General features: G+C 42.6%; 2 protein-coding genes across 10 annotated transcripts in view; both read right to left on the reverse strand.

Annotated features, from left to right (window-relative positions):
• Positions 1–6,679, reverse strand: part of SPTAN1 (spectrin alpha, non-erythrocytic 1) — a 122,132-nt gene extending 115,453 nt beyond the window's left edge. For 5 of the 8 annotated variants that reach the window (XM_060757199.2, XM_067471954.1, XM_067471953.1 and 2 more), the window contains exon 1: positions 6,549–6,678. The gene's annotated coding sequence lies outside the window, so the exon portion shown is untranslated. Of the gene's footprint in view, positions 1–6,548 lie in introns of all 8 variants that reach the window. The other 3 variants (XM_067471949.1, XM_067471948.1, XM_067471947.1) reach the window with 1 other exon arrangement.
• A 4,852-nt stretch (positions 6,680–11,531) lies between these two features.
• The window catches only part of GLE1 (GLE1 RNA export mediator), a 31,113-nt gene continuing 16,099 nt past the window's right edge, over positions 11,532–26,545 (reverse strand). For both annotated transcript variants that reach the window (XM_060757198.2, XM_060757197.2), the window contains exons 10-16: positions 21,426–21,568; positions 21,133–21,323; positions 19,894–20,023; positions 18,608–18,712; positions 14,788–14,870; positions 14,184–14,247; positions 11,532–11,902 (exon numbers count right to left, since the gene is read on the reverse strand). In XM_060757198.2, the coding sequence (XP_060613181.2) occupies positions 11,834–11,902; positions 14,184–14,247; positions 14,788–14,870; positions 18,608–18,712; positions 19,894–20,023; positions 21,133–21,323; positions 21,426–21,568 (785 nt within the window). In that variant the 3' untranslated portion in view covers positions 11,532–11,833. The remainder of the gene's footprint in view (positions 11,903–14,183; positions 14,248–14,787; positions 14,871–18,607; positions 18,713–19,893; positions 20,024–21,132; positions 21,324–21,425; positions 21,569–26,545) is intronic.

Here is a 26,545-nt window from a genome sequence, read left to right on the forward strand (position 1 = left end):
AACATTTGCAAAGGGGAAAACAGGATTAAGCATATTGATGATGGATTTACACTTACTATCGTGTATGACACCGTTCTCCCATTTGCAAATTCTTTACACACTAAACAAACCGTGCTTGGTGGTCAAACAGTGGCATAGAGAAAGGACAAAGAATGAATTATCCTGGAAGAGAGGAAGCAGCCCAACATGTCTAACTGAAGGACCTCTCAAAACATGGCAACTCCTCCGTTTGTTCATTCGTTTGGCAAGGCATCCCATTGTTTTCAGTAATGCTTTCTTCTCGGGAAGGAAGAGATCGCTACACGGGCCCGTTTTTCAGTTCTCAGATTTGACAAAAGCTTACTTTCAGGGAAAGAAAGAAGCCACAGAGAAACCACACCTTTGTCTCCGCTGCTAATTCCTGCCTCCTGACCTTGGCGAGAGCCGAGAACATGAAAGCGGAGGGAAGCCATTGCTCTGAAAAGTAGGTTACTACACCGTGTCCATCATTTCTTTTGCATGTCGATCTTTTCCCCCCCTGCAAACCAGGTGGGAATTGATTTCTAGTTCATTTCTAGGTGGGGTAACCATTCTTCGGGGAGAGATCAAGGGAGGGGCCTTCCTTTTGCAGTATTTTCGAAGCCAAAGATTCAATGGAATCCCTGCTGCTCCGGCTATCTAGGGCGGATCCCCCTCTCCGCTTCTTTTCTCCCCTCCCCAACAATGTCGCCTCTGCTGTTCTTTCCAAGGGCAGCAGCAAACAGACAGTCGGTCAGCGCCAAGAAAACTAGGCAATAGCAGCAACCCCACCCAGCTCTCTTTCGCCTCCTTCAAATCTATGAATTGAGACTGGTGTGTGTGTGTGTGAAAATGTCCTGATATTAAAAAACCTTACATATTATATATATATATATATATATATATATATATATATATATATATATATATATATATAGGACACAGAGTGGTGTATCAATGTCTGCAAAGGTAGATAGAGATGGTGCGGTTACAGTAGTTGCAGAATGCAAAGCTACTGAACGACCCTCTTTTCAATGTAAATAATAATTACTACAAGATTGGTATTATTATTTGATAAACAAGCAACGATGTATATATTATTATTATTTACTAGCCATCCCCTGCCACGCGTTGCTGTGGTCCACATGGGGGTTCTGTGTGAGAGGTTTAGCCCAATTCTATTGTTGGTGGGGTTCAGAATGCTCTGTAGGTGAACTACAAATCCCAGCAACTACAACTCCCAAATGTCAAGTTTCTATTTTCCCCAAACTCCACCAGTGTTCACATTTGGGCATATTGAGTATTCGTGTAGAGTTCAGTACAGATCCATCATTGTTTGAGTCCACAGTGATCTCTGGATGTAGGTGAACTACAACTCCAAAACCAAAGGACACTGCCCACCAAATCCTTCCAGTATTTTCTGTTGGTCATGGGAGAACTGTGTGCCAAGTTTGGTTCAATTCTATTGTCAGTGGGGTTCAGAATGTTCTTTTATTGTAGGTGGACTATAAACCCCAGCAACTACAACTCCCAAATGACAAAATCAATTTTTTTGAGTGAAGGACATGCATTGGGTTGTTAGGTGTCTTGTGTCCAAATTTGGTGTCAATTTGTCCAGTGGTTTTTGAGTTCTGTTAATCCCACAAACGAACATTACATTTTTATTTATATAGATTATGTTTATTTTAGCCCCACTTTATGTCTCCTGAAGGAGACTCAAAGCTGCTATCTATTATTATATGTTTATTTGCACCCTGCTTCATCTCTCCTGAAGGAGACTCAAAGTGACTATGTATCTATTATTGTTGTTGATTATTTATACCCTGCTTCATCTCTACTGAAAGATACTCAAAAGTGGCTATGTATCTATTACTATTATTGTTGTTGTTGTTTATTTAAACCCAACTGTATCTCTCCTGAAGGAGACTCAAAGTGGATATGTATCTATTATTATTATTATTATTATTATATTTATATCCTCCTTTATCTCTTCCAAAGGAGACTCAAAGTAGCTATGTATCTATCATTATTGTTATTTGATACATAACAAGTTTATTACACTGCAAATAAGATCACTATGCCGGCTGTTGTACTGGATGACACATCGGACACTTCCCAAGTGTCTAGGACTGTGTGATGTATTGGCAAATAATGCGTGCAGATTCAAGCAAGGTGGCCTTCTGCAGCTGACGGGTGGTGATTTTGTCAGAGCCAATTATTTTTAAGTATAGGCCAAGGTCTTGAGGTACTGCAACCAGTGTGCCGATCACCACTGGGACCCCCTTTACTTGCTTGTGCCAGAATCGTTGCAGTTCGAACTTTGAATCCTCATAGAGTGCAAGCATTTCCAGTTGCTTCTCATCAATTTGGCCTGGGATTGCAACATCAAGGATTGACAATTTGTTTTTTTCTACAATCGTGAGGTTAGGAGTATTGTGCTCTAAAACTCTTTAAATCATATTGTTATTAATACTCAATTATTTAATAATTATTAATGATTTAATAATAATAATAATAATAATAATAATAATTGCGTATTATTCGCCGATACATCACACAGTCCTCTACACTTGGGAAGTATCCAACGTGTGATCAAATACAAAAGCCAGCACAGTGATCCTGTTTGCTGTGTACACATCTTGTTATGCATCAAATAGAAATAATCTATTATGATGATTATTATTACTCAAGGATTAGTTAGGTGGGTAAAGGTAAAGGTTTTTCCTAGACATTAAGTCCAGTCGTGTCTGACTCTGGGGGTTGGTGCTCCTTTTCTAAGCCAAAGAGCCGGCATTGTCCGTAGATACCGCCAGTCATGTGGCCAGCATGACTGCATGGAGTGCTGTTACCTTCCTGCTGGAGCAGTACCTATTGATCTACTCACATTTTCATATTTTCAAACTGCTAGGTTGGAATAACCAGCAGGGAGGGGAAAAAAAGAAATATGGCAATACCTTTAAGACTATTTTTAAAAACTATGTTGACATGAACGTTTGCAGATTTATATTTTTATAAACTCACTTATTTGGGTGCAGTGCATATTCTGGGCAGAGCAGGCAGTCAGAGCCAATGGGTTGCAAGGAAATATATGGACAGCGTCCAAAGCTTAAATGAACTTTGTCGTGTGGGAGTTTGATAAGAAAAGGAGGGGTGAAGCAATTCTGCTGGGAATGCTGCAAATTCTTCTGCAGTTGCATCATATTTGTAAACAACCAGGTGGGCTAAGGTATTTCAAGTCGCTCACCTCATCCAGAGGCATCTCCATGGATCAAAACACAACTAAATCCATAATCCACAATACAGCAATGCCTTGACTGGCTAACCACAGTGCAGAAATTACACCAGCTCTACTGGACTAGGACAGAAAACAAGATCTGATACAACACATCAACACCACCATTGCATCTCCTTCCAGTAAAAAAATAAATACATTAAAACCTCTTTTAACCGAAGAAGCGCCCGTGGAGCTTTAAAAGCTTGAGTGGGTATGGTCCGCATTTTGGTTGGCGCTGTATTACCCTTTTGTAGATTGTGTTGCATACTGTCTGGAAAAGCTCCTTCTTGCAGTGACTGTTGTTAACACAACAACTTCAAGTTGCTTCTTTCATTCTAGACATTTTAGGATTTTTATTCGACTCCATCCCAGTGATAAACGTAATTGATGCAACAGCCAACATGGTGACAGTGCTGGAATTATGAGAAGAGGGTTTTAATCCCTTCTTGGGAGTGACCTTGATCAAGGCACAATCTCTCAACAGCAAATATCTAAACACATCTTGCCACAAATACCCTTCGAGAGAGTCACCATAAGTTGGGGTTGGCTTGAAGACACTTAATATAACAAGGACGAAACACGGATTACTAAACTCAAATGAATGGTCACCAGTTACTACCAAAAGTTACAAAACTAGGCACGATGTTCACTCCAAGGACCCAATAATAATAATAATAATAATAATAATAATAATAGACACTTGGAAAGTGTCCGACGTGTGATCCAATTCAACAGCCAGCAGAATGTCTGCTGTGGACTCATCTTTTTGTGTTTCAAATAATAATAATAATAATAATAATAATTGGCGGTGATCTGCACACTGGGTGCAGTGCCTAAAGACCTTGGCCAGCACTTAAAACAATCGGTGCTGACAAAATCACCCCCTATCAGCTGCAAAAGGTCACCCTACTAGGATCTGCACACATTATTCACCGATACATCACACTCCTGGACACTTGCGAAGTGTCCGACGTATGATCCAATACAACAACCAGCAGAGTGATCTTGTTTGCTATGAATTAATCTAATAATATATTCCAATACAACAACCAGCATAGTGATATTGTTTGCTGTGTACTCATCTTATTGTTTCAAATAATAATAATAATAATAATAATAAATAATGGCCCTGTTTCGCAGGGCAGCGCAAGTTTAAAGCCTGCATTTGACGATGACCATTTAAAATTTTTCCCAAAGAAAGCTTTACATAATGATGTCACGACTTAAGTTTCTTTTGCTGCACTCAAGAGGCGTCAACCTTAACCAACCTGCCGCAAGAATGTGCAGAACAGCAACTCTTCATTCTCCCAATATGGGAGAGTGGGCAATATAGTCCAGGTTGAGCATCCCTTCTTAGGAAATCCAAAGAGTTCCAAAATCCAAAAATATTCACAAGGAGGAGTGCATGAAACACAGTTTTGTTTCATGCACAACATCAGAAACATAGAACCTTATTGCTGGAAGAGACCCTTTTTGCCAACCAGAAAAACACAACCCAAGCCCTCCTGGCAGATAGCCACACAGCCTCTGTTTAGAATCCTCTAGAAGTGGAGACACCACCAGACTCCCAGGCAGTTCTTCCAAACATTTAGACATGAATCTCTTTAAATTCATGTTTCATAGACAGCCTAATAAAGGCCTTTGTATACAACACAATGACAAATATTATTGTGCCTAAGATAATAACATTATAAATATTATATGTATATACCATATAATAATATGGTATTATAATTATATATTTTATATTACATGTAATTTTACTAATAATATTACAGTATAATGGTATAGTACCATATGGTAATATATAATACTGATATTGTGCTATAGCAGTGGTTCTCAACCTGTGGGTCCCAAGATGTTTTGGCCTTCAACTCCCAAAAATCCTAACAACTGGTAAACTGACTGGGATTTCTGGGAGTTGTAGGTCAAAACACCTGAGGACCCACAGGTTGAGAACCACTGTGCTATAGTAATAATATAATATATTGTATTTACATATTACTTGTAAGTCGCTCCGAGTCCCCTTCAGGGTGAGAAGGGTGGCATATAAATGCCATAAATAAGTAAATGTATGTATGTATTATTATCTTTATTTATAGTCCACCCTTATCCTCAATGGGTGGGGACTCAAGATGACTAACAAGTCATAGAATCATAGTTGGACGAGACCTCAGGGGCCATCCAGTCCAACCCCTTGCCAAGAAGCAATGCTCTTTGATTGTAGGTGAACTATAAATCCCAGGAACTAAAATTCCCAAATGACAAAATCAATCCCCACCAGTATTCATAAAATCATAGAATCAAAGAGTCGGAAGAGACCTCGTGGGCCATCCAGTCCAACCCCCTGCCAAGAAGCAGGAAAACTGCATTCAAATCACCCCTGACAGATGGTCATCCAGCCTCTGTTTAAAAGCCTCCAAAGAAGGAGCCTCCACCACACTCCGGGACAGAGAGTTCCACTGCTGAACAGCTCTCACAGTCAGGAAGTTCTTCCTAATGTTCACCCAAGGCAAGTTTAAAAGGTGCAAAACCAAAGTTAAAAACTAATTAAGTAGTAGTAGTGTGCTTATAAACAAAATTAAAATATATTTGGTTTATGTTAGGGTGATGTTTTATCGATGTTGCAAGCCGCCTTTGGTCCAAATGGAGAAAGGTGGGGTAAAAATAAATGAAAACGACCAAAGTATATAAATAAATAATATTAATATAATTATTAATTATTATTATTATTATTTATTTATATACTTTGGTCGTTTTTATTTATTTATTATTATTATTATTATTATTATTTATATACTTTGGTCGTTTTTTATTTATTTATTTATAATAATAATTATTATACTAAACTGGCTTTTAAATAGATCTATTTATTATTATTCTACTAAACTGGCCTTTAAATAGATCTAATTATCATTATTATTATACTAAACTGGCCTTTAAAACTCCTATGACTGATATTGTGGTGCACAATATGACCTTCTGGCTACCTATGAAACACAACTTAATTCAGCATGTAGATCTGGCCCCCATCTCTTATTGATGAACATTCAAACGGGGCCCAAAGTCTTTGGGACCAAAGAGAGGATGCTGCAGTGCTCAACCTGTTGGCGCAGGCTGCGCTTTCCTAGCGCTGCCTCGAGGGGGCGCTCTTCTGAGCCGCCTTTCCCCTCTTGCGGCGCCTTTGCGGCTCTTTTGCGGCCTAGGCCTCCGCCCTGCCTCCCGCTCCCTTCAGGGAAGCCCCTCGCTCCTCTCCGCCATTTCCCGAGCCCCTCACCGGGTCTGAATGAAGGGCCAGCAGCGCCGTTCTCTCGCAAGCCAACCGACCTCCGCTCCTCCTTCAGCAAACCTGCTCTTCTTCCTCACAGACGCCGACTGGTGGCGGCCCCTGACAACGCCCCTATTTATAAGCTAGCCGACGGTGACGTCACCGCCGCAGAACCTAGCTTGGACGGAAAGGGCCGAAGTGGATCGAGAGGCTGGAGAAGGGGCGTGGCCCTTGGTTAAGCCCTGCCCTTCCCCATCAGCTGAGCTATTGGAGGGGGCGTGCTCTTTAGTTAAGCCCCTCCCATCACCCGACCAGCCACGAAAAAAGCCGAAATGGAGCGAAAGGGGGCGTGGTTTTGGTTAATCCTCGCTTCTTGCCTGATTAGCGGAGAGGAAAGGGGGCGTTGGCTTTGGTTAAGCCCCGCCCTTCGCCCGACTAGAAACGGAAAGAGCCGAAGTGGGGCGAGAGTGGAAAAGTAGAAAGGAGGCGGGTCTTTTGGTTAAGCCCCGCCCTTCACCCGACTAGAAAGGGAAAGAGCCGAAGTGGGGCGAGAGTGGAAAAGTAGAAAGGAGGCGGGTCTTTTGGTTAAGCCCCGCCCTTCGCCCGACTAGAAACGGAAAGAGCCGAAGTGGGGCAAAAGTGAAACGGTATAAGAGAAGCGGGCCCTTTGGTTAAGTCTCGCCCTTTGCCCGACTAGAAACGGAAAGAGCCGAAGTGGGGCGAGAGTGAAACGAAAGAAAGGAAGCGGGTCTTTTAGTTAAGCCCCGCCCTTCACCCGACTAGAATCGGAAAGAGAAAAAAGTGGTGGGAGAGAGGAAGGGTAGAAAGGAGGCGGGTCCGCCCATCTCTCGGCCAGCAACGGAAGGAGCCGAAGTGAAGCGAGAGGGGGAGGGCGTGGCCTTTGGTTAAGCCCCGCCCTTCGCACGAATAGTAACGGAAACAACCGAAGGAGCTACTTTGTAGAGCGCCCAACCGACTCTAACCGAATGCCTCCGGAAAGTGCCGAGTGGTGACGATTGTTCAAAGACTAGCTTTTTTCCTCCCTCTATTCCTAGGCCCATTCTACACTGGTTTGAACTGAGTTAAATGGCAGTGTAGACTCATATAATGTTCAAAGCAGATAATATGGATTATTTGCTTTGATAACCTGGATGGATAGATAACATATATATGTTATTGTATATATATTGTCTGTGTGTATATATACATATATATATAGTATATACATATAATATTTATAATATAATACAATATAATGCTAATAAAAATATCATATTATAATTATATATTTTATATAATTTACTAATAATATTACAACATAATGGTATAGTACAATATAGTAATATATTATACTATATTGGACTATTTATTTATTTATTTACCTTACTTATATACCGCTGTTCTCAGCCCGAAGGCGACTCACAGCGGTTCACAACAAATACGAACAGCAAAAATTCAGTGCTACAGTATAGAAACAGTTAACAACCTAACACATTACACAATTAATAAACAGTTACTACAATACCCATTCACTGTCGTCACGTCATCAAAAACATGTTCCAGATTCATCATCCATTGTTCCATTCCAGTCTTCATTAACCAATCATTGCACTAATTATTCCAACGCCTGCTCAAACAGCCAGGTCTTCACCTTTTTGCGGAATACTATTAGAGATGGTGCTAGTCTAATGTCCGTAGGAAGGGCGTTCCACAGCCGAGGAGCCACCACCGAGAAGGCCCTATCCCTCGTCCACGCCACCCGAGCTTGAGAAGCAGGCGGGATCGAGAGCAGGGTCTCCCCGGAAGATCTCTAAAGTCCTGGTGGGTTCATAGGCAGAGATGCGGTCGTATAGGTAATACTATATATGTAATACTATATTATACTATATATAATAATATACAATACTGATATTGTACTATGCTAATAATATAATATATTGTATGTATATATATCTTGTAAGCTGTTCCGAGTCCCCTTCGGGATGAGAAGGGCAGCATATAAATGTTGGTAAGTAAGTAAATAAATAACACTCCAAGATGTTCCTGATTTCGGGCAAAAAGACTGCAAGACTGCAGGCCTTGCTAATGGGGAGGGAAGAGCTGCAGCAGAGGCTGGCACAGAACACGGGCCCTCTGGAAAGAGCATGACTCAGAAAATGCGGTGGTGGTGGCGGCGGCAACAACAATGGGACCTGAACTGAATGCACAATTAGTGTCCTTTCCAGCCCTTGCGCTGGGCTCGAAACGGCGCCAGCATCCAAACTCCACGGCCATATTATTTACACTCAGCCTTTACTGACTTGGATGAAGGTTTAAAGCAGGCATAGGCCAACTTGGGCCCTCCCTCCAGGTGTTTTGGACTGCAACTCCCACAATTCCTAACAGCCGGTAGGCTGTTAGGAATTGTGGGAGTTGCAGTCCAAAACATCTGGAGGGAGGGCCCAAGTTGGCCCATGCCTGCTTTAGAGGGATATATAGACAGACACACAGAGGCTATTTAACTTTCCAGCTTCATGAGGAATTCCGGCCACCAGGAGAGCTGTCGCTTCACCATCCACTTGTGACACCCATGGAGTACTTCCACATTCTTTTGCACGCTGCTGGAGAGTTTTATGGCGTAAATTAATTGAATTAGCCTCCCCACATAAATACCTAAATTTCCTACTTGACAGATACAACTGTCTTTCGGACTGCAAGCTAGACCAATGGTCAGGAGCTTACTCCAACCCAGGCTGGCTTCGAACTCATGACCTTTCAGGTTCAAATCCGGGGAAAGGCTGATGAGCTCCCTCTATCAGCTCCAGCTCCTCATGCGGGGACATGAGAGAAGCCTCCCACAAGGATGATAAAAACATAAAATCATCTGGGCGTCCCCTGGGCAACATCCTTGCAGATGGCCAATTCTCTCACACCAGAAGCAACTTGCAGTTTCTCAAGTCGCTCCTGACACGACCAAAAAAAAAAAGTCAGTAGTGACTGTAATGCAGCTGAGTCCCAACCAGCTGCACCACAACACCAAATTGGGAGTGACACCAAATTGGGAGGGAAGCGAATACTAATATTACAGTATAATGATATAGTGCAATATAGTAATATATAATACTAATATTAGGCTATGGTAATAATATAATATATTGTATTTACAATGTATTGTTGAAGGCTTTCATGGCCGGAATCACTGGGTTGTTGTAGGTTTTTTCGGGCTATATGGTCATGGTCTAGAGGCATTCTCTCCTGACGTTTCGCCTGCATCTATGGCAAGCATCCTCAGAGGTAGTGAGGTCTGTTGGAACTAGGAAAAAGGGTTTATATATCTGTGGAATGACCCAGGTGAGACAAAGGACTCTTGTCTGCTGGAGCTAGGTGTGAATGTTTCAACTGATTATATGCTAATCAAGGTGGTCAGTTGAAACCTTCATACCTAGCTCCAGCAGACAAGAGTCCTTTGTCTCACTGGGGTCATTCCACAGATATATAAACCCTTTTTCCTAGTTCCAACAGACCTCACTACCTCTGAGGATGCTTGCAATGATGCAGGCAAAATGTCAGGAGAGAATGCCTCTAGACCACAGCCATATAGCCCGAAAAAACCTACAACAACCCTTTGTATTTACATATTATAATGTTCCCTCGCTACTTCGCGGTTCGCTTTTCGTGGACTCGCTGTTTCACAAGTTTTTGCCTCCCAATTTATGAATGGTTGCCATTGCCCAGAGCGGTGTTCTAATCCCGTCTCCTGTCAATGATGGAGTGTAGAAGGAGGTTTTACTCTCCCCTTTGGGAGCCAATCAAGAGAGATTGCAAAGCAAAGCAGAGATAGCTAGCAAAAAAAAAAAAAAAAAGTGCGTGGTGCCTTTAAATTTCTTCCCGCTTCCGCCTCACCCTTGGAACTCGATATACATATATAGCGTCCCTACTTTGTGGATTTTCACTTTTTGCGAGTGGTCCTGGAACGTAACACCCGTGGTAAGTGAGGGAACACTGTACTTTTAAACTGCTCTGAGTCCCCTTCAGGGTGAGAAGGACGGCATATGAATGCCGTATATAAATAAATAAATTTGTAATGCTATCAAACACGAAATTCAACTGTTTTCTGGAAAATCAGTTCTGATGGCAGAACGGGGAAAAAGGAAAGGGGCCGAGGCTGTTAGGAATTGTGGGAGTTGCCGTCTGCTGTTTTGCAGATTTAAAAAAATATTAATTTAAAATATATATCATGGTATTTTCACTGTTTTGTGGGTTTTTGCCGCCGCTCTCCGAGGTGCTTTCCCTCCTCAGTCCTCCCTCCCTCCAGCCTTGAAGGGCCTTTCCTTTCTTTCCTTCACTTTATTTTAAGTTTATGAAGACTTAAAATAGTGTATAACTACTCAAATAATGTATAATTATTAAAATATTAAATATTAAATATTAAAATATTAAATAATGTATAAATAATTATATATTTTATATATGTGTTTGAGGCCTTGGCCTTTGTAAGCCGCATCAAGTCCTTCGGGAGATGCTAGCGGGGTACAAATGAAGTTAATAATAATAATAAATATTAAAATAAATAGAGCGTCCCTACATCGCGGTTTTTCACTTATTGTGGGAGGTCCTGGAATGTAACCCCCGCAATAAGTGAGGGAACACTGTATTTCGATTTAAAAAACAATAGGGGAATGTCCTCAAAGCAATGCTCTTCCAGTTGGCTTGCTTCAGGATGTAGAAACAAGGAAGCGAAATCCTTCTTCTTTGCAAGGCAATCCAAGGTCAGTTTTCTGGGATCTTCCCCAAAGCGCATCCCAAATATGTACCCAAACTCCGCACAGTGACATTCGTCTCTGAAAGTGCCAAATGCAATGGGGCTCATTTAGATAATGACACTTCCTCGCTGCGACAAAAGCTCACAGTGCAGGAAAAGGAAGAGAAAACAAGCAAAGGATGAGTCAAAAAGCTCTTTCCAACACCACCACTTTGAAAATGTTTTGAATCAGAAGTGATGTGTTCAAAGGCTACAGAAAGGTTCCTTTTATTGATCACACATTAAAAAAAACAACAACACTGCAGTACTGTTTACCTTTGGGATCCAAATGTGTCCCGAGACACGGCAACACAGGAGTTTCCCCTCATTCCTCTAAGGGCCGAAATAAATACAAGTCAAGGTCTTTCCAGGCTTTAGCGAAAGACAGCAACAAACAAGAAAATGCACAAGAAAGCGGTGTGGCTTCCCCGAGACATCCATAGGTGCCAAAGGTATAAAAAGAAAGAATCAGAGTCCAAGGCATTCTCTGAAGCTCCAAATGGGAGGAGCAGAATCACGACCTCCAGAAGGACGGGGGCAGAAAACCCTTCGGCAAAGGGACTTCTTTCCGCTGCAAACATTTCTGTGGGAGAGGAAAAGGGCGTAAGGGATAAGAACTTCATGACAAATGCTGCTCAGATTTACATCCGGCGACGTATACATAGATATATATGTATTTCTCTTTTTAACTGGGTTGTATAAGTAGAGTATAACTGTCATCAATTTCTTACAGAAGTATTTTTTAATTCCATTTTTATTAATAACTAGCCGTCCCCTGCCCCGCGTTGCTGTGGCCCACTCTGCTGATCTGGAAAATAAAGTAATGAGAAACTGTTGGTTTCTAATATATGTAATGTGTTTCTGCTTGTGGGTAAACAGCATTTCTTGCTGCTTCTTTGTCAGTGTTGACGTGGAGATTGTCTGGTTTGCCTACTCTGGAATATGCAAGATATATTTGTACTTATTTAGGGGTCCCTTTCAAATCTATGATACTATATCTGTGTGTGTGAATCATATATACCTATCTATATCTATGGCTGGATGGCTCTTTGTCAGGAGTGCTTCGATTACATTTAATTGCCCTGGTGAAGGGAGTTGGACTGGATGGCCTTAAGTATTTTCTGTTGGTCATGGCGGTTTTGTGTGGGAAGTTTCCCCCAATTCAGTCGTTGGTGGGGTTCAGAATGCCCTTTGATTGTAGGTGAACTATAAATCCCAGTAACTACAACTTCCAAATGTCAAGATCTATTTCCCCCAGACTCCATTTGTGTTCATATTTGGGCATATGGAATATTTGTACCAAGTTTGGTCCAGATCCATCATTGTTTAAGTCCACAGTGCTCTCTGGATGCAGGTGAACTATAACTCCCAAACTCAAGGTCAATGCCCACCAAACCCTTCTAGTGTTTTCTGTTGGTCGTGGGAGTTCTGTGTGCCACATTTGGTTCAATTCCATCATTGGTGGAGTTCAGAATGCTCTTTGATTGTAGGTGTACTATAAATCCCAGCAACTACAACTCCCAAATGACGAAATCCATTTTTGAGTGATAGTCGCTCCTTGGATTAGTAGGTGTCTTCTGGCCAAATTTGGTGGGAATTCATCCCGTGGTTTGTGAGTTATGTTAATCCCACAAACAAACATTATATTTTTATTTATTTAGACTAGCTGTACCTGCCATGAATTGCTGTGGCCAACTTTCCCTCCCCCTTTCTCTCCTTCGTTTCCCCTTCCTTCCTTCCTTCCTTCCTTCTTCTTTCCTTCTCTCCTTCCTTCATTCCTTCTCTACCTCTTTCCTTCCCTCCCGACTTTTTCTTACATCCTCTTTCTCTTCTTTCTCCCTTCGCTTTTTGCTTCCATCCTTCCTTCTCTCTTTCCTTCTTTCCTTCCCTCCCTCTTCCTCTCCTTTCTTCCTTCTCTACCTCTTTCCTTCCTTTGCTTTTTTGCTTCCATCCTTCCTTCTATTTCCTTCTTTCCTTCCCTCCCTCTTTCTCTCCTTCTTTCCCTCCTTCCTTCGCTCCCTTTCCTTCCTTCCCTTTTTTCTTTCCTTCTCTCCTTCCTTCCTTCTCTACTTCTTTCCTTCCTTTCTCTCCTTTCTTCCTTCTCTACCTCTTTTCTTCCTGCCTTCACTCTTTGCTTCCATGCTTCCTTCTCTTTTTCCTTCTTTCTTTCCCTCCCTCCCTCCCTCTTTCTCTTTCTTTCTCCCCTTCCTTCCTTCCTTCCTTCCTTCCTTCCTCCCTCCCTTCCCTCCCTCTTCCTTTCCTTTTTTTCTATATCGTCAATAAGCTTTCTGTCATTTACCTTTTTGGGTTTTTGAGTCCTTTCAGCTGTTTTTAGGGGAGAATTATGAGTGATGGTCACTCATTGGTTTGTTAGGGGTATAGTGTCCAAATTACATGTCAATTCATCCAGTGGTTTTTGAGTTATGTTAATCCCACAAACGAACATTACACTTTTATTTATATAGACTAGCTGTCCCCTGCCACATGTTGCTGTGGTCTAGTCTTTGTATGTGTGTTTTGTGTGTGTATATGTGCATATATGTGTGTATATATTTGTGTATATGTGTATATATGTGTTTGCATTGTAATGTTTTGGTTTTTTTTTTGGCCTTTTAAGCCTTCTGCCATGTTTTTCCATGTTTTTATGAGTGATGGTCACTCGCTGGCCTGATAGGTGTATTGTGTCCAAATTTGGTGTCAATTTGTCCAGTGGTTTTTGAGTTATGTTAATCCCACAAACGAACATTTTTATTTATATAGATCTCCAACTATTTTTTCCAGAGGGTATTCTGTTACAAGTGAGGGATTACATTAAATTTGGAGGAATATCAACATCTCTATCAATGACATAAACACCGAAATACCTCCAAGAACTGTTTGAATCTGATCAGGGAGCCCATTTCTCCAGGACTTGTAATTGCTTCCATCCTACAAGGAAGAGAAATAGACTGATAATTAGGCGACAAATGGGAACAGAAGTCAGCAAGAAGATGAGATTCGAGGCAGGATCACCCTTCAAGACTTAGAAAAGAGTTTATAAACTGTTTAATTTATTTATTTACGACATTTATATGCCGCCCTTTTCAACCCGAAGGGAACTCAGAGCGGCTTACAAGGTATATGTATGTATATACCATATATTATATTATTAGAATAGTACAATATCAGTATTATATATTACTGTATTGTACTATACCATTATATTGTAATATTATTAGTAATATTACCTGTAATATACAATATAAAATATAATATTGTATTATTATTAGTATTATATTGTATTACATTATAATATTATATTATAACTATTATATGTATGAACAATATATAATATATACAATATATTATATTTAAGATCCTGCCATTCAAAAAAGATGCTTATACTTTATGGCCAGATGTAAAACAAGAGGCAAGGATGATAGAGGATATTCAAAAGATTTACCAGAAAAACAAATAAGCATTTTGTACCTCGGGAAATACTCTTCTTTAATGAGCAAGATCATCTTCCAAAACTGGACTTGATATTGCTTCATGAGAGCATTTCCACAGACCTGGGGGGAGGCAAAAGATAGACACATGTGGTATCCCAAAAGGTATAACTTTGTTTTGAATTAACAACAACAACAACAGCAGCAACAACAACAACCATTTTATTGATTAGCCAGTTGGCCTTATCAAAACAGACAATGCAAACACAACATACAGCATACATCTAGTCCTCTTAAAATAAATACAAATAGAAATAATGCAAGAAGAAATTATGCTGTTTAGCCAGTCTTGCACCACCTGATATCCGCCAGGAAGTAGCAACCAATAATAAAAGGACCAAGGCAGTGACATCTCCAACCCATCCCCTGGTTGGCTATCAGCCAACACGCCAACATCTTAAATCAAGAAACAGCTTTCTAAGATCTACAGAGATAATCGCATCAACACCTCAGCAAGCAAGAGTCCAAAAGTGGCAGGCTCAAACCCAGAACCTAAATCTATGGCTAATCCCAGATGAGAGACTCCCCCCTGGACACACAGAAGATGGGGTGACTTGGAAGGTGCTGAACAGGCTGCACTCTGGCACCACGAGATGCAGAGCCAACCTAAAGAAATGGGCCACATGCAAGTGCGGAGAAGAGAAAACCACAGACCACTGACTACAATGCAGCCTGAGCCCTGCTACGTGCACAATGAAGGACCTTCTTATAGTGACACCAGAGGACATTTAGTATAATGCCAAGTTGTGTTATTAAATACATTATAAATGTATGCTCAATTTGCTTCTGATACGATACATAAATACAGATTCAAAGGTAATACAGTCCAGGAGTAGCCCAAGTCACAAGAACAGTTTAAGTCCACAAGCAAAAGGTGTGCTTGTAATCTCGATTGCAAAATGATGGCCAGTTTAATGGGGGCAAATTATTTGTGCTATACTAATAACATAATATAATATAATATAATGTATATACATATATTTATAATAAAATATAATACAATATAATACTAATAATAATGATACACTATTATATTATATATAATTGTATATTGTAATTGTAAATACTATATGACATGCAATATTACTAATAATATTACAATACAATGGTATAGTACAATATAGTAATATATAATACTGATATTATATATTACACGTACAATATATTGTATTATTAGCATAGCACAATACTAGTATTATATATTGTACTATACCATTATATTGTAATACTATTAGCAATATTACATGTAATATAAAATATATAATTATATTGTTATTAGTATTAGTATTATATTGTATTCATTATAATATTATAAATATTATATGTATACGTATATGTATATGATATTATATTATAAGATAAAGGTAAATATTTTCCCCTGACATTAAGTCCAGTCATGTCCGACTCTGGGGTGTGGTGCTCATCTCCATTTCTAAACCAAAGAGCCGGTGTCTGTAGACACCTCCAAGGTCATGTGGCCAGCATGACTGCATGGAGCACCCTTACCTTCCCGCCGGAGCGATACCTATTGATCTACTCACATTTGCATGTTTTCGAACGGCTAGGTTGGCAGAAGCTGGGGCTGACAGCAGAAGCTCATGCCATTCCCTGGAATCGAACCTGCAGCCTTTCGGTAAGCAAGCTCAGCAGTTCAGAGCTTAAACCCACTGCGCCACCAGGCTTTTACCTAGAAAGCATTACCAGGGCTGGTTGCTCAAAGGCACAATCCTTTCTCTGCTCAGAGCAACCACGATAATAATAATAATAATAATAATAATCCTTTATTTATACCCCGCTACCATCTCCCGAAGGACTCAGTGCGGCTTACAAGAGGCCGAGCCCAAATACATCAGTAAAACACAACAACAACAATCCAATAACAACAAACTCATAAGCAAGCAAAAACATTAACGTGGAAATGAATTGAAGAAATCCACTGCAAATAACCATTTCAAAGCTGACTGGTGGGTGGTGCTGGCCAAAAAGCCTATGCAGCAAAACCCGCTGGCTGGCAAACTTCCTAAAGACTAATTTTTTCACAAAATACATGAAAATCAATATCCATTTTAATGAATATTGCTTGGCAGGCCTGTTGCAGTAGAAACAGAAAAATCTTGTGAGTCATTCAGGTCCAGAATGTGACTTGCCCCATTGCCAATTTGACTGGAAAGATACCTTTCTAAACTTGACTGAATCAGAAACTCCAGCCTGCAAAGGATTCTGAACCATTTTTTATTTATTTGAGTCTAAAGCACACCTTTTGGGTCTAAATCATTTCACTAATAATATTTGGTGCTGCATTCCATTTGCCAGTAACTATTTAGATTGTGTATTACATTTGACAGCATACATCTGATGGGGCCGTGGTAGCACAACGGGTTAAACCGCCAGCTGTAGAAAATCCAGCATCCTGGTACCCATCGTGCACAGATCATCTGATAGCCAAGCAAAATAATAATGTGATCCACACGTCCTTGTGAAATGCCGATTATGCTTGAAATTTCTGAGTGATGTATACACTCCACTTGCCTCACTAGCAACAAAAACTCTGAGGATGCCATTAGCTACAGATTCAGGTGAAGCGTCAGGAGAGAATGCTACTGGAACATGGCCATACAGCCTGGATAACTCATAGCAACGCAGTGATTCTGCCCATGAAAGCCTTTGACAACATGTTATTTTTACCATCTTGTGTTTTCAAAGGGAATCCAATCTTCACGGGTTTGGTCTAACGGCTGGACTTTCCAACAAATGAATGCCTTTGGAGAAGATGCCACATACGAGGGTTGAATGAAAAGTAATGCCTCCACCTTTGTTACTTGGGTTTGGATGGGAATATTTTAATAAATCAAACGCAGAAATAATCCTTTAAATAACACTATTCACTTTCCCAGATAATCACCAGACAATTGGATACATTTCTACCAACAATGAACAAGTTTTCTGGAGCTGTCATGGAAGAAGTCAACACTTTGTTTCCGCAACCAGCATCTCACAGTTCTCTCATCCTGGGTACCCATCGTGCACAGATCTTCCGACAGCCAAGCAAAGCAATAATGTGACCCACGCGTTCTTGTGAAATGTCGATTATGCTTGAAATTTTTCACTGAGTTATACAACAATTGTCCTGAATCAATCTGTCAACCTTTTGCTTGTGAAACTCGGTGGTTGCTGTCACAGGACGTCCAACTCTTTGTTTGTCATGCAATTCAGATGTTCCCACCTCAACATCTTTGAACTTACTTGCCCAACGACGCAAAGTACTCACATCAATAAAATCATCATAAACAGCTTGCATTCTCTGATGAATCTCCTTTGGGGTGATACCTTCTGCTGTCAAGAATTCAATGACTGCACGTTGGTTAAGTCGCATTGACCAACCATCTGCGCAGGGTTCCATACTTTGTACTTTAACAACACAACCATTCAATGCTAAGGCTTCCCGCCAGAATAGAACTGTAGAGGAGAGTCTACTGAACAAGCCAGTACTTGCCACATACCAGTACTGCCATCTGCTGAGGAGTTATGAAGGTGGAGGCATTACTTTTCATTCAACCCTCATATAACAGCACAAAAACGAATCTAAGGCTGTGGGATTTGCCTAAGGTGACCAAATGGATGAGCAGAGGGAGACCCTGTTTCCAGAATCGTAATCCAGTTCTCAAACCACTTTACCACCTGTTACGATGCAGAATTACTCAAAAATAATTTCTTAAACAGGTTGTTTTTCTTCATCTGAGGAAAGAAGCCATAGTGAAGCAGACAAGAGCGGGATAGAATGAAGAAGAATCCTTACTGACCTCCAGGAAGTCAAACAGGATGGTGGCCGTGACGTCTGCCAGGGGCTCCATGTTCAACATCTGTGCCAGCCATCGCCACGCGTGATTTAAGCCATGTGGGTGAACCTAAAGGACGAGGGAAGTCGTGAAGACTGGACAGTTGTTCCTACTACAAAGTTAACTAAATCTAACGTTCTCTTTGATGATCTCTGGTCTTCAATCTTAATCAATCTACCATCCAAACATCAGCCAAACCTAGGCCTACTTAGCTTCCAAAATCAGGCAAGATTGAGGGCCTTTCTACGCTGCCATATAATACAAATGATGAAAGCAGAAAATCCACATTATGGGCTTTGAACTGGATTATATGAGTCTACACTGCTTTATAATCCAGTTCAAAGCAGATAATCTGATTCTGTATGGCAATGTACAAGAGGCCAGAGATAACATGGAGATATCAAGGAGATATCATGGCCTCACTGCAGTTTAATATGATAATAATAATAATAATAATAATAATAATAATAATAATAGTATATAAATAAAAATGTAATGTTCGTTTGTGGGATTAACAGAACTCAAAAACCACTCAACGAATTGACACCAAATTTGGACACAAGACACCTAATGTATGTTCTTCACTAAAAAAAAAATTGATTTTGTCATTTGGGAGTCGTAGTTGCTGGGATTTATAGTTCACCCACAATCAAAGAGCATTCTGAACCCCACCGAGAATAGAATTGGACTAAACTTGGCACACAGTTCTCCCATGACCAACAGAAAATACTGGAAGGGTTTGGTGGGAAGTGTGCTTAGTTTTTGGAGTTGTAGTTCACCTACATCCAGAGATCACTGTGGACTCAAACAATGATGGATCTGGACCAAACTCTACACGAATACTCAATATGCCCAAATGTAAACACTGGTGGAGTTTGGGGGAAATAGAATCTTGACATTCGGGAGTTGTAGTTGCTGAGATTTATAGTTCCCCTACAATAACAGAGCATTCTGAATCCACCAACGATAGAATTGGGCCAAACCTCCCACACAGAACACCCATGTAGGCCACAGCAACACGTGGCGGCTGGTAATAATAATAAAACTTTATTTATATTCTGCTCTATCTCCCCATAGGGATTCAGGGCCGATTTAGAAACACATTTAAACCTAAAGCTCTTTCCACCCCAATTAAGTGAAATTAATATTTTGCAACAGGAAAAGGCTAATGGGCTGCAGAAAAAATAATAATATGAAGACCGAAAATAGAATTCACCCTGAAACAACAGTTAACAATGCAAGGCACATACCCCTTGTCGATCTCTATAAGGCCACTGCAGTTGTAGTATAGCCGCATACAGGCGGATCATGCCAGACATGCGCTTCAGGAAGTTATCCTGCGGCTCAACGTTTGAATCCTTCACTTGGTAGCCAAGTATCCTGTGCACCGGGAGACAGGTAGATTAATTAGTAAATCAGCCAGTTGTTTGATTCCCCGCAACCAGAATGAATTTTGAACCAAGTTTCAGCTCCGTACACTTGTACAAACACTTCTAACACTTTCATAGGCTTTTTAAAGGACCTTATCATACTACAACATCTATTTATTTATTATTTACGGCATTTCTATGCTGCCTTTCTCAACCCGAAGGAGACTCAGAGCGGCTTACAAGATACAAATCATAGAATCAAAGAGTTGAAAGAGACCTCATGGGCCATCCAGTCCAACCCCCTGCCAAGAAGCAGGAATATTGCATTCAAATCACCCCTGACAGATGGCCATCCAGCCTCTGTTTGAAAGCTTCCAAAGAAGGAGCCTCCACCACACTCCGGGGCAGAGAGTTCCACTGCTGAACGGCTCTCAGAGTCAGGGAAGTTCTTCCTCATGTTCAGATGGAATCTCCTCTCTTGTAGTTTGAAGCCATTGTTCCGCGTCCTAGTCTCCAAGGAAGCAGAAAACAAGCTTGCTCTATTCTGCTTTGGTTAGACCACACCTGGAATATTGTGTCCAATTCTGGGCACCACAATTCAAGAGAGATATTGACAAGCTGGAATGTGTCCAGAGGAGGGCGACTAAAATGATCAAGGGTCTGGAGAACAAGCCCTATGAGGAGCGGCTTAAAGAGCTGGGCAGCTTTAGCCTGAAGAAGAGAAGGCTGAGAGGAGATATGATAGCCATGCATAAATAGGTGAGAGGAAGCCACAGGGAAGAGGGAGCAAGCTTATTTTCTGCTGTCCTGGAGTCTAGGACGCAATGGAACAATGGCTTCAAACTACAAGAAACTACCATCTGAACATGAGGAAAAACTTCCTGACTGTGAGAGTCGTTCAGCAGTGGAACTCTCTGCCCCAGAGTGTGGTGGAGGCTCCTTCTTTGGAAGCTGTTAAACAGAGGCTGGATCTGTCGGGGGTGCTTTGAATGCAATTTTCCTGCTTCTTGGACTGGATGGCCCATGAGGTCTCTTCCAACTCCAGGATTCTATGAATTGGTTTTCTTGGTTCCTGGTTCCAACGTTTCTCTGCGATCCCTGACATTTCAGTGAACGTACCTCTGATATTCCTCCAGGGATGTCCCTTCCTTCATGGCTGGGTAGAAAGGCACGGCATAAGGACACTTCTTGTGCAAATGGGCCAAGATGAGGCCCCCCACCCGCGGGTGCAGCTCCCAGATGCCGGAGGCCACCACGGCAATGGGGAAAGTGGCCTCGTGGTGAGAGGCAACCTCCTCCTCGCCTTGTTTCTGGAAAAAAGGACAAAATCACCCTCCGGTTGCGTATAAAGACTCAGGACTGCTAGCAATCTCTTGCTTGATGAGGCAGGAAATTCATTCAACGTCCCTTACCACGAACTTTTCTGCCAGCTTGAAATAAACAAACTCGAGGCCTTCGGGATGCTGAGTGACAGAGACGTTATGGCCACCACAGGGGACGGGTTTCCCTGAGAGGAGACTATGGATCTTCTCAAAGATCTCTTTCAGCTGAGAACCTACAACAATATGTGGTAGTTAGAACGAGGAAATGATTAGCATTGAATTCTTGCTGTCAGCCGGTCTGAGTCCCTCTATCGTGGGGCCCAAGCAGCAGCAAGAGGCCCAGGCAGCGACAAGGAGGAAGAGGAAGGTAAAGAGGGCGAGGGGGCAGCTCTCCTTCCCTCCTCGCCCTCGTCGTGGGGCCCAAGCGGCAGCAAGAGGCCCAGGCGTTGCTGTGGCCCACATAGGGGTTTTGTGGCCCAATTCTATTGTTGGTGGGGTTCAGAATTCTCTGTGATTGTAGGTGAACTATAAATCCCAGCAACTACAACTCCCAAATGTCAAGATTCTATTTTCCTCAAACTCCACCAGCGTTCACATTTGGGAATATTGAGTATCCGTGTAGAGTTTGGTCCAGATCCATCATAGTTTGAGTCCACAGTGATCTCTGGATGTAGGTGAACTACAACTCCAAAACCAAGGACGCTCCGTGTGAGAAAGCCAAACTCTTCCAGTATTTTCTGCTGGACATGGGAATTCTGTGTGCCAAGTTTGGTTCAATTCCATTGTTGGTGGAGTTCGGAATGCTCTTTGATTGTAAGTGAACTATAAATCCCAGCAACTACAACTCCCAAATGACAATTTTTTTTTGAGTGACAGTCACTCCATGGGTTAGTAGGTGTCTTGTGTCCAAATATGGCGGCAATTCATCCAGTGGGTATATGTGTATATTTGTGTGTGTTTGTGCATATCTATATCTATACATATAATAAAAGTCAAAGTTTGTATGCGATGTAGGACAGAGGTAGGTAGGATGTAGGGCGGACGTGTTTGTGGCAGCTTTCTGATTGGCTGCCACTGTGGTGCTATTTGCATATGGTCTCTGATTGGCCAACCTCAACAGGACCCCCTGGTGGCAAAGACGGTTAATGAGAGAAACGGAGACATGACAGAGGGAAATTTGCATATGGTCCCTGGCCAGCCTCAATTCCAAGATTCCAAGAGGACAAAGAGATGAAAGGAAAAGGCCAGATGCTGTGTCAGAAAATTACCAATAAAGACCAAACAGAGCCCCCATGACCCACTCTACAGCCTACTACAGTTTGGAGGAGGATGGACCATGAATGATGGGACTTCCAGTCCCATCACTCACTTTCTGAGACCGCTGTTGACCTCATCCAATGACTGATCTAGACCAAACTTGGCACATAGACCTCTCATGACCCACTTTACGCCCTGGTGTGGTTTGGCTGGGGATGGACCATGGATTATGGGACTTGCAGTACCTTTGCTCAATTCCTGAGACCACTGCAACCCACATCCAATTACCGATAAAAACCAAACTTGGCACACTGAGTCTCCATGACGCACTCTACATCCTGGTGCAGTTTGGAGGAGGATGCACCATGGACGATGGGACTTGCAATACCTGCACTCCCTTCCTAAGACCATTACAACTGCCAACAGTGATGGATCAGGACCACAATTAACACAGAGAGCCCGCATGACCCACTCTACATCCTGGTGCGGTTTGGAAGAATTTGACAATGGATGATGGGACTTGCAGTCACTTCACTCACTTCCTGAGACCACTGAGACTTTCGTCAATGACTGATCAAGACCCAACTTGGCACACAGAGCCCCCATGACCCACTCTATATCCTGCTGCTGTTTGGAGGAGGGTGGACCATGGATGATGGGACTTTAAGTACCTTCACTCACTTCCTGAAAACAATGCAGCTGTTATCCAATGACCAATAAAGACTAAACTTGGCATAGAGAACAGCCATTACTCACTTTCTCTAATAACCCGGGCAGCGCCGGGTCCCCAAGCTAGTCTATACATATAATAAAGGTGAAAGTTTGTATGTGGAGGGCAAAAGTGTGGCGGTGCGACGGGAGGAGTATGTGCCAGCGTTTTGATTGGCCAGCCTGAAAGTTCCAACATTCTGATTGGCTGCCGCAGTGGTGCTATTTGCATATGGTCTCTGATTGGCCAGCTTCAATAGGAGCCCCTGGTGGAGAAAAGAGTTCATGGCAGAAACGAGGACATGAGAAGGAAATTTGCATATGGTCTCTGATTGGCCAGCCTCAATTCCAAGATTCCGAGATGGCAAAGAGAGGAAAGGAAAAGGCCAGAGGGGGCTGGGTCAGACAATTACCAATACAGACCAGATTTGGCACACAAAGCCCCCATGACCCACTTGACATCCTACTGCAGTTTGGAGGAGGATGAACCATGGATGATGGGACTTGCAGTGCCACCACTCACATTCTGAGACCGCTGTTAACCTCATCCAATGACTGATCAGGACCAAACTTGGCACATAGACCTCTCATGACCCACTTTACGTCCTGGTGTGGTTTGGCCGGGGATGGACCATGGATTATGGGACTTGCAGTACCTTTGCTTAATTCTTGAGACCACTGCAACCCTCATCCAATTACCGATAAAGACCAAACTTGGCACACTGAGTCTCCATGACCCACTCTACATCCTGGTGCGGCTTGGAGGAGGATGCACCATGGACGATGGGACTTGCAATACCTGCACTCCCTTCCTAAAACCATTATAACTGCCAACAATGATGGATCAGGACCACAATTTACACAGAGAGCCCGCATAACCCACTCTACATCCTGGTGCGGTTTGGAAGAATTTGACAATGGATGATGGGACTTGCAGTCACTTCACTCACTTCCTGAGACCACTGCGACCCTTGCCAATGACTGATGAAGATCAAACTTGGCACAGAGAGTCCCCATGACCCTCTCTACATCCTGGTGTACTTTCAAGGAGGACAGACAATGGATGATAGGACTTCAAGTACCTCCACTCTCTTCCCAAGACTGCTGCAACCCTCATCTAATGTCCGAACAAAACCAAACTTGGCACACAGAGCCCCCATGACCCACTCTACATCCTACTGCGGTATGGAGTAGGGCATACCATGGATGATGGGACTTGAAGTACCCCTATTCGCTTTCCGAGACTGCTGCGACCCTCAACAATGACTGAACAACACCAAACTTGGCACATAGACCTCTCATGACCCACTTTACGCCATGGTGTGGTTTGACTGTGGATCGAGCATGGATTATGGGACTTGCAGTATCTTCGCTCAATTCCTGAGACCACTGCAACCATCATCCAATTTCCAATAAGGAGCAAACATGGCACACCAGGTCTCCATGATGCACTCTACATCCTGGTGCGGTTTGGAGGATGATGCACCATGTATGATGGGACTTGCAGTTCCTTCACTCACTTAGTGAAACTACTGAGACCCACATCCAATGACTGATAAAGACCAAACTTGGCACACAGAACCCCCATGGCCAACTCAACATTCTGGTGAGGGTTGGGGGAGAACAGACTATGAATGATGGGACTTCAAGTACCTCCACTCCCTTCCGAAGATTGCTATAACCCTCTTCTAATGACCAATCAAGACCAAACTTGGCATACAGAACCGCCATTACCCACTTTCTCTAATAACCCGGGCAGCGCCGGGTCCCCAAGCTAGTATATAATAAAGAAGAGTGTTTGTATAGGACAGAGGAATTGTGGAGGGAGGGCGGAAATGTATGTGCCAGCGTTCTGATTGGCTGCCGCTGTGGTGCTATTTGCATATGGTCTCTGATTGGCCAGCTTCAATAGGAGCCCCTGGTGGAGAAGAGGGTTCATGGCAGAAACGGGGCATGACAGAAGGAAATTTGCATATGGTCTCTGATTGGCCAGCCTCATTTCCAACATTCCGAGATGAGAAAGAGAGGAAAGGAAAGGCCGGGGGCTGGGTCAGAACACTCCCAATACAGACTGAAATAGGCACACAGAGCCCCCATCACCCACTCTGGTTTGGAAGAATTTGGCAATGGATGATGGGACTTGCAATCATTTCACTCACTTCCTGAGATCACTGCGACCCACGCCAATGACTGATCAAGACCACACTTGGCAAACAGAGTCCCCATGACCCACTCTACATCCTGGTGCACTTTCGAGGAGGACAGACCATGGATGATGGGACTTGAAGTACCTCCACTCCCTTCCCAAGACTGCTGCAACCCTCATCTAATGTCCAAACAAAACCAAACTTGGCACACAGAGCCCCCATGACCCACTCTACATCCTAATACGGTTTGGAGTAGGGCATGCTATGGATGATGGGACTTGAAGTACCTCTACTCGCTTTCCGAGACTGCTGCGACCCTCAACAATGACTGAACAACACCAAACTTGGCACATAGACCTCTCATGACCCACTTTATGCCCTGGTGAGGTTTGACTGTGGATCGTGCATGGATTTTGGGACTTGCAGTACCTTTGCTCAATTCCTGAGACCACTGCAAAACATCATCCAATTTCCGATAAGGACCAAACTTGGCACACTGGGTCTCCATGATGCACTCTACATCCTGGTACGGTTTGGAGGATGATGCACCATGGACGATGGGACTTAGAGTACCTTCACTCAGTGAAACCACTGAGACCCTCATCCAATGACTGATGAAGACCAAACTTGGCACACAGAGCCCCCATGGCCAACTCAACATTCTGGTGAGGTTTGGGAGAGAATAGACTATGGATGATGGGACTTCAAGTAAATCCACTCACTTCCCAAGACTGGTGCAACCCTCATCTAATGACCAATCAAAACCAAACTTGGCACACAGAGCCCCCATGAGCGACTCTACATTCTGGTGCTGTTTGGAGGAGGACGGACAATGGATGATGGGACTTGCAGTACCTTCACTCACTTCCTGAAACCACAGTGACACTCATCCAAATACCAAGAAAGACCAAACTTGGCACAGGGAGCCCCCATGGCCAACTCAACATTCTGGTGATGTTTGAGGGAGACTATGGATTATGGAACTTGCAGTACCTTAACTCATGTTCTGAGACTGCTGTGATCCTCATCCAATGACTGATCAAGACCAAACTTAGCACACACAGCCCCCATGACCCACTTTACGTCCTGCTGCAGTTT

Source organism: Anolis sagrei, chromosome 11 (genome assembly GCF_037176765.1).
Source record: "Anolis sagrei isolate rAnoSag1 chromosome 11, rAnoSag1.mat, whole genome shotgun sequence".
NCBI lineage: Eukaryota > Metazoa > Chordata > Lepidosauria > Squamata > Dactyloidae > Anolis > Anolis sagrei.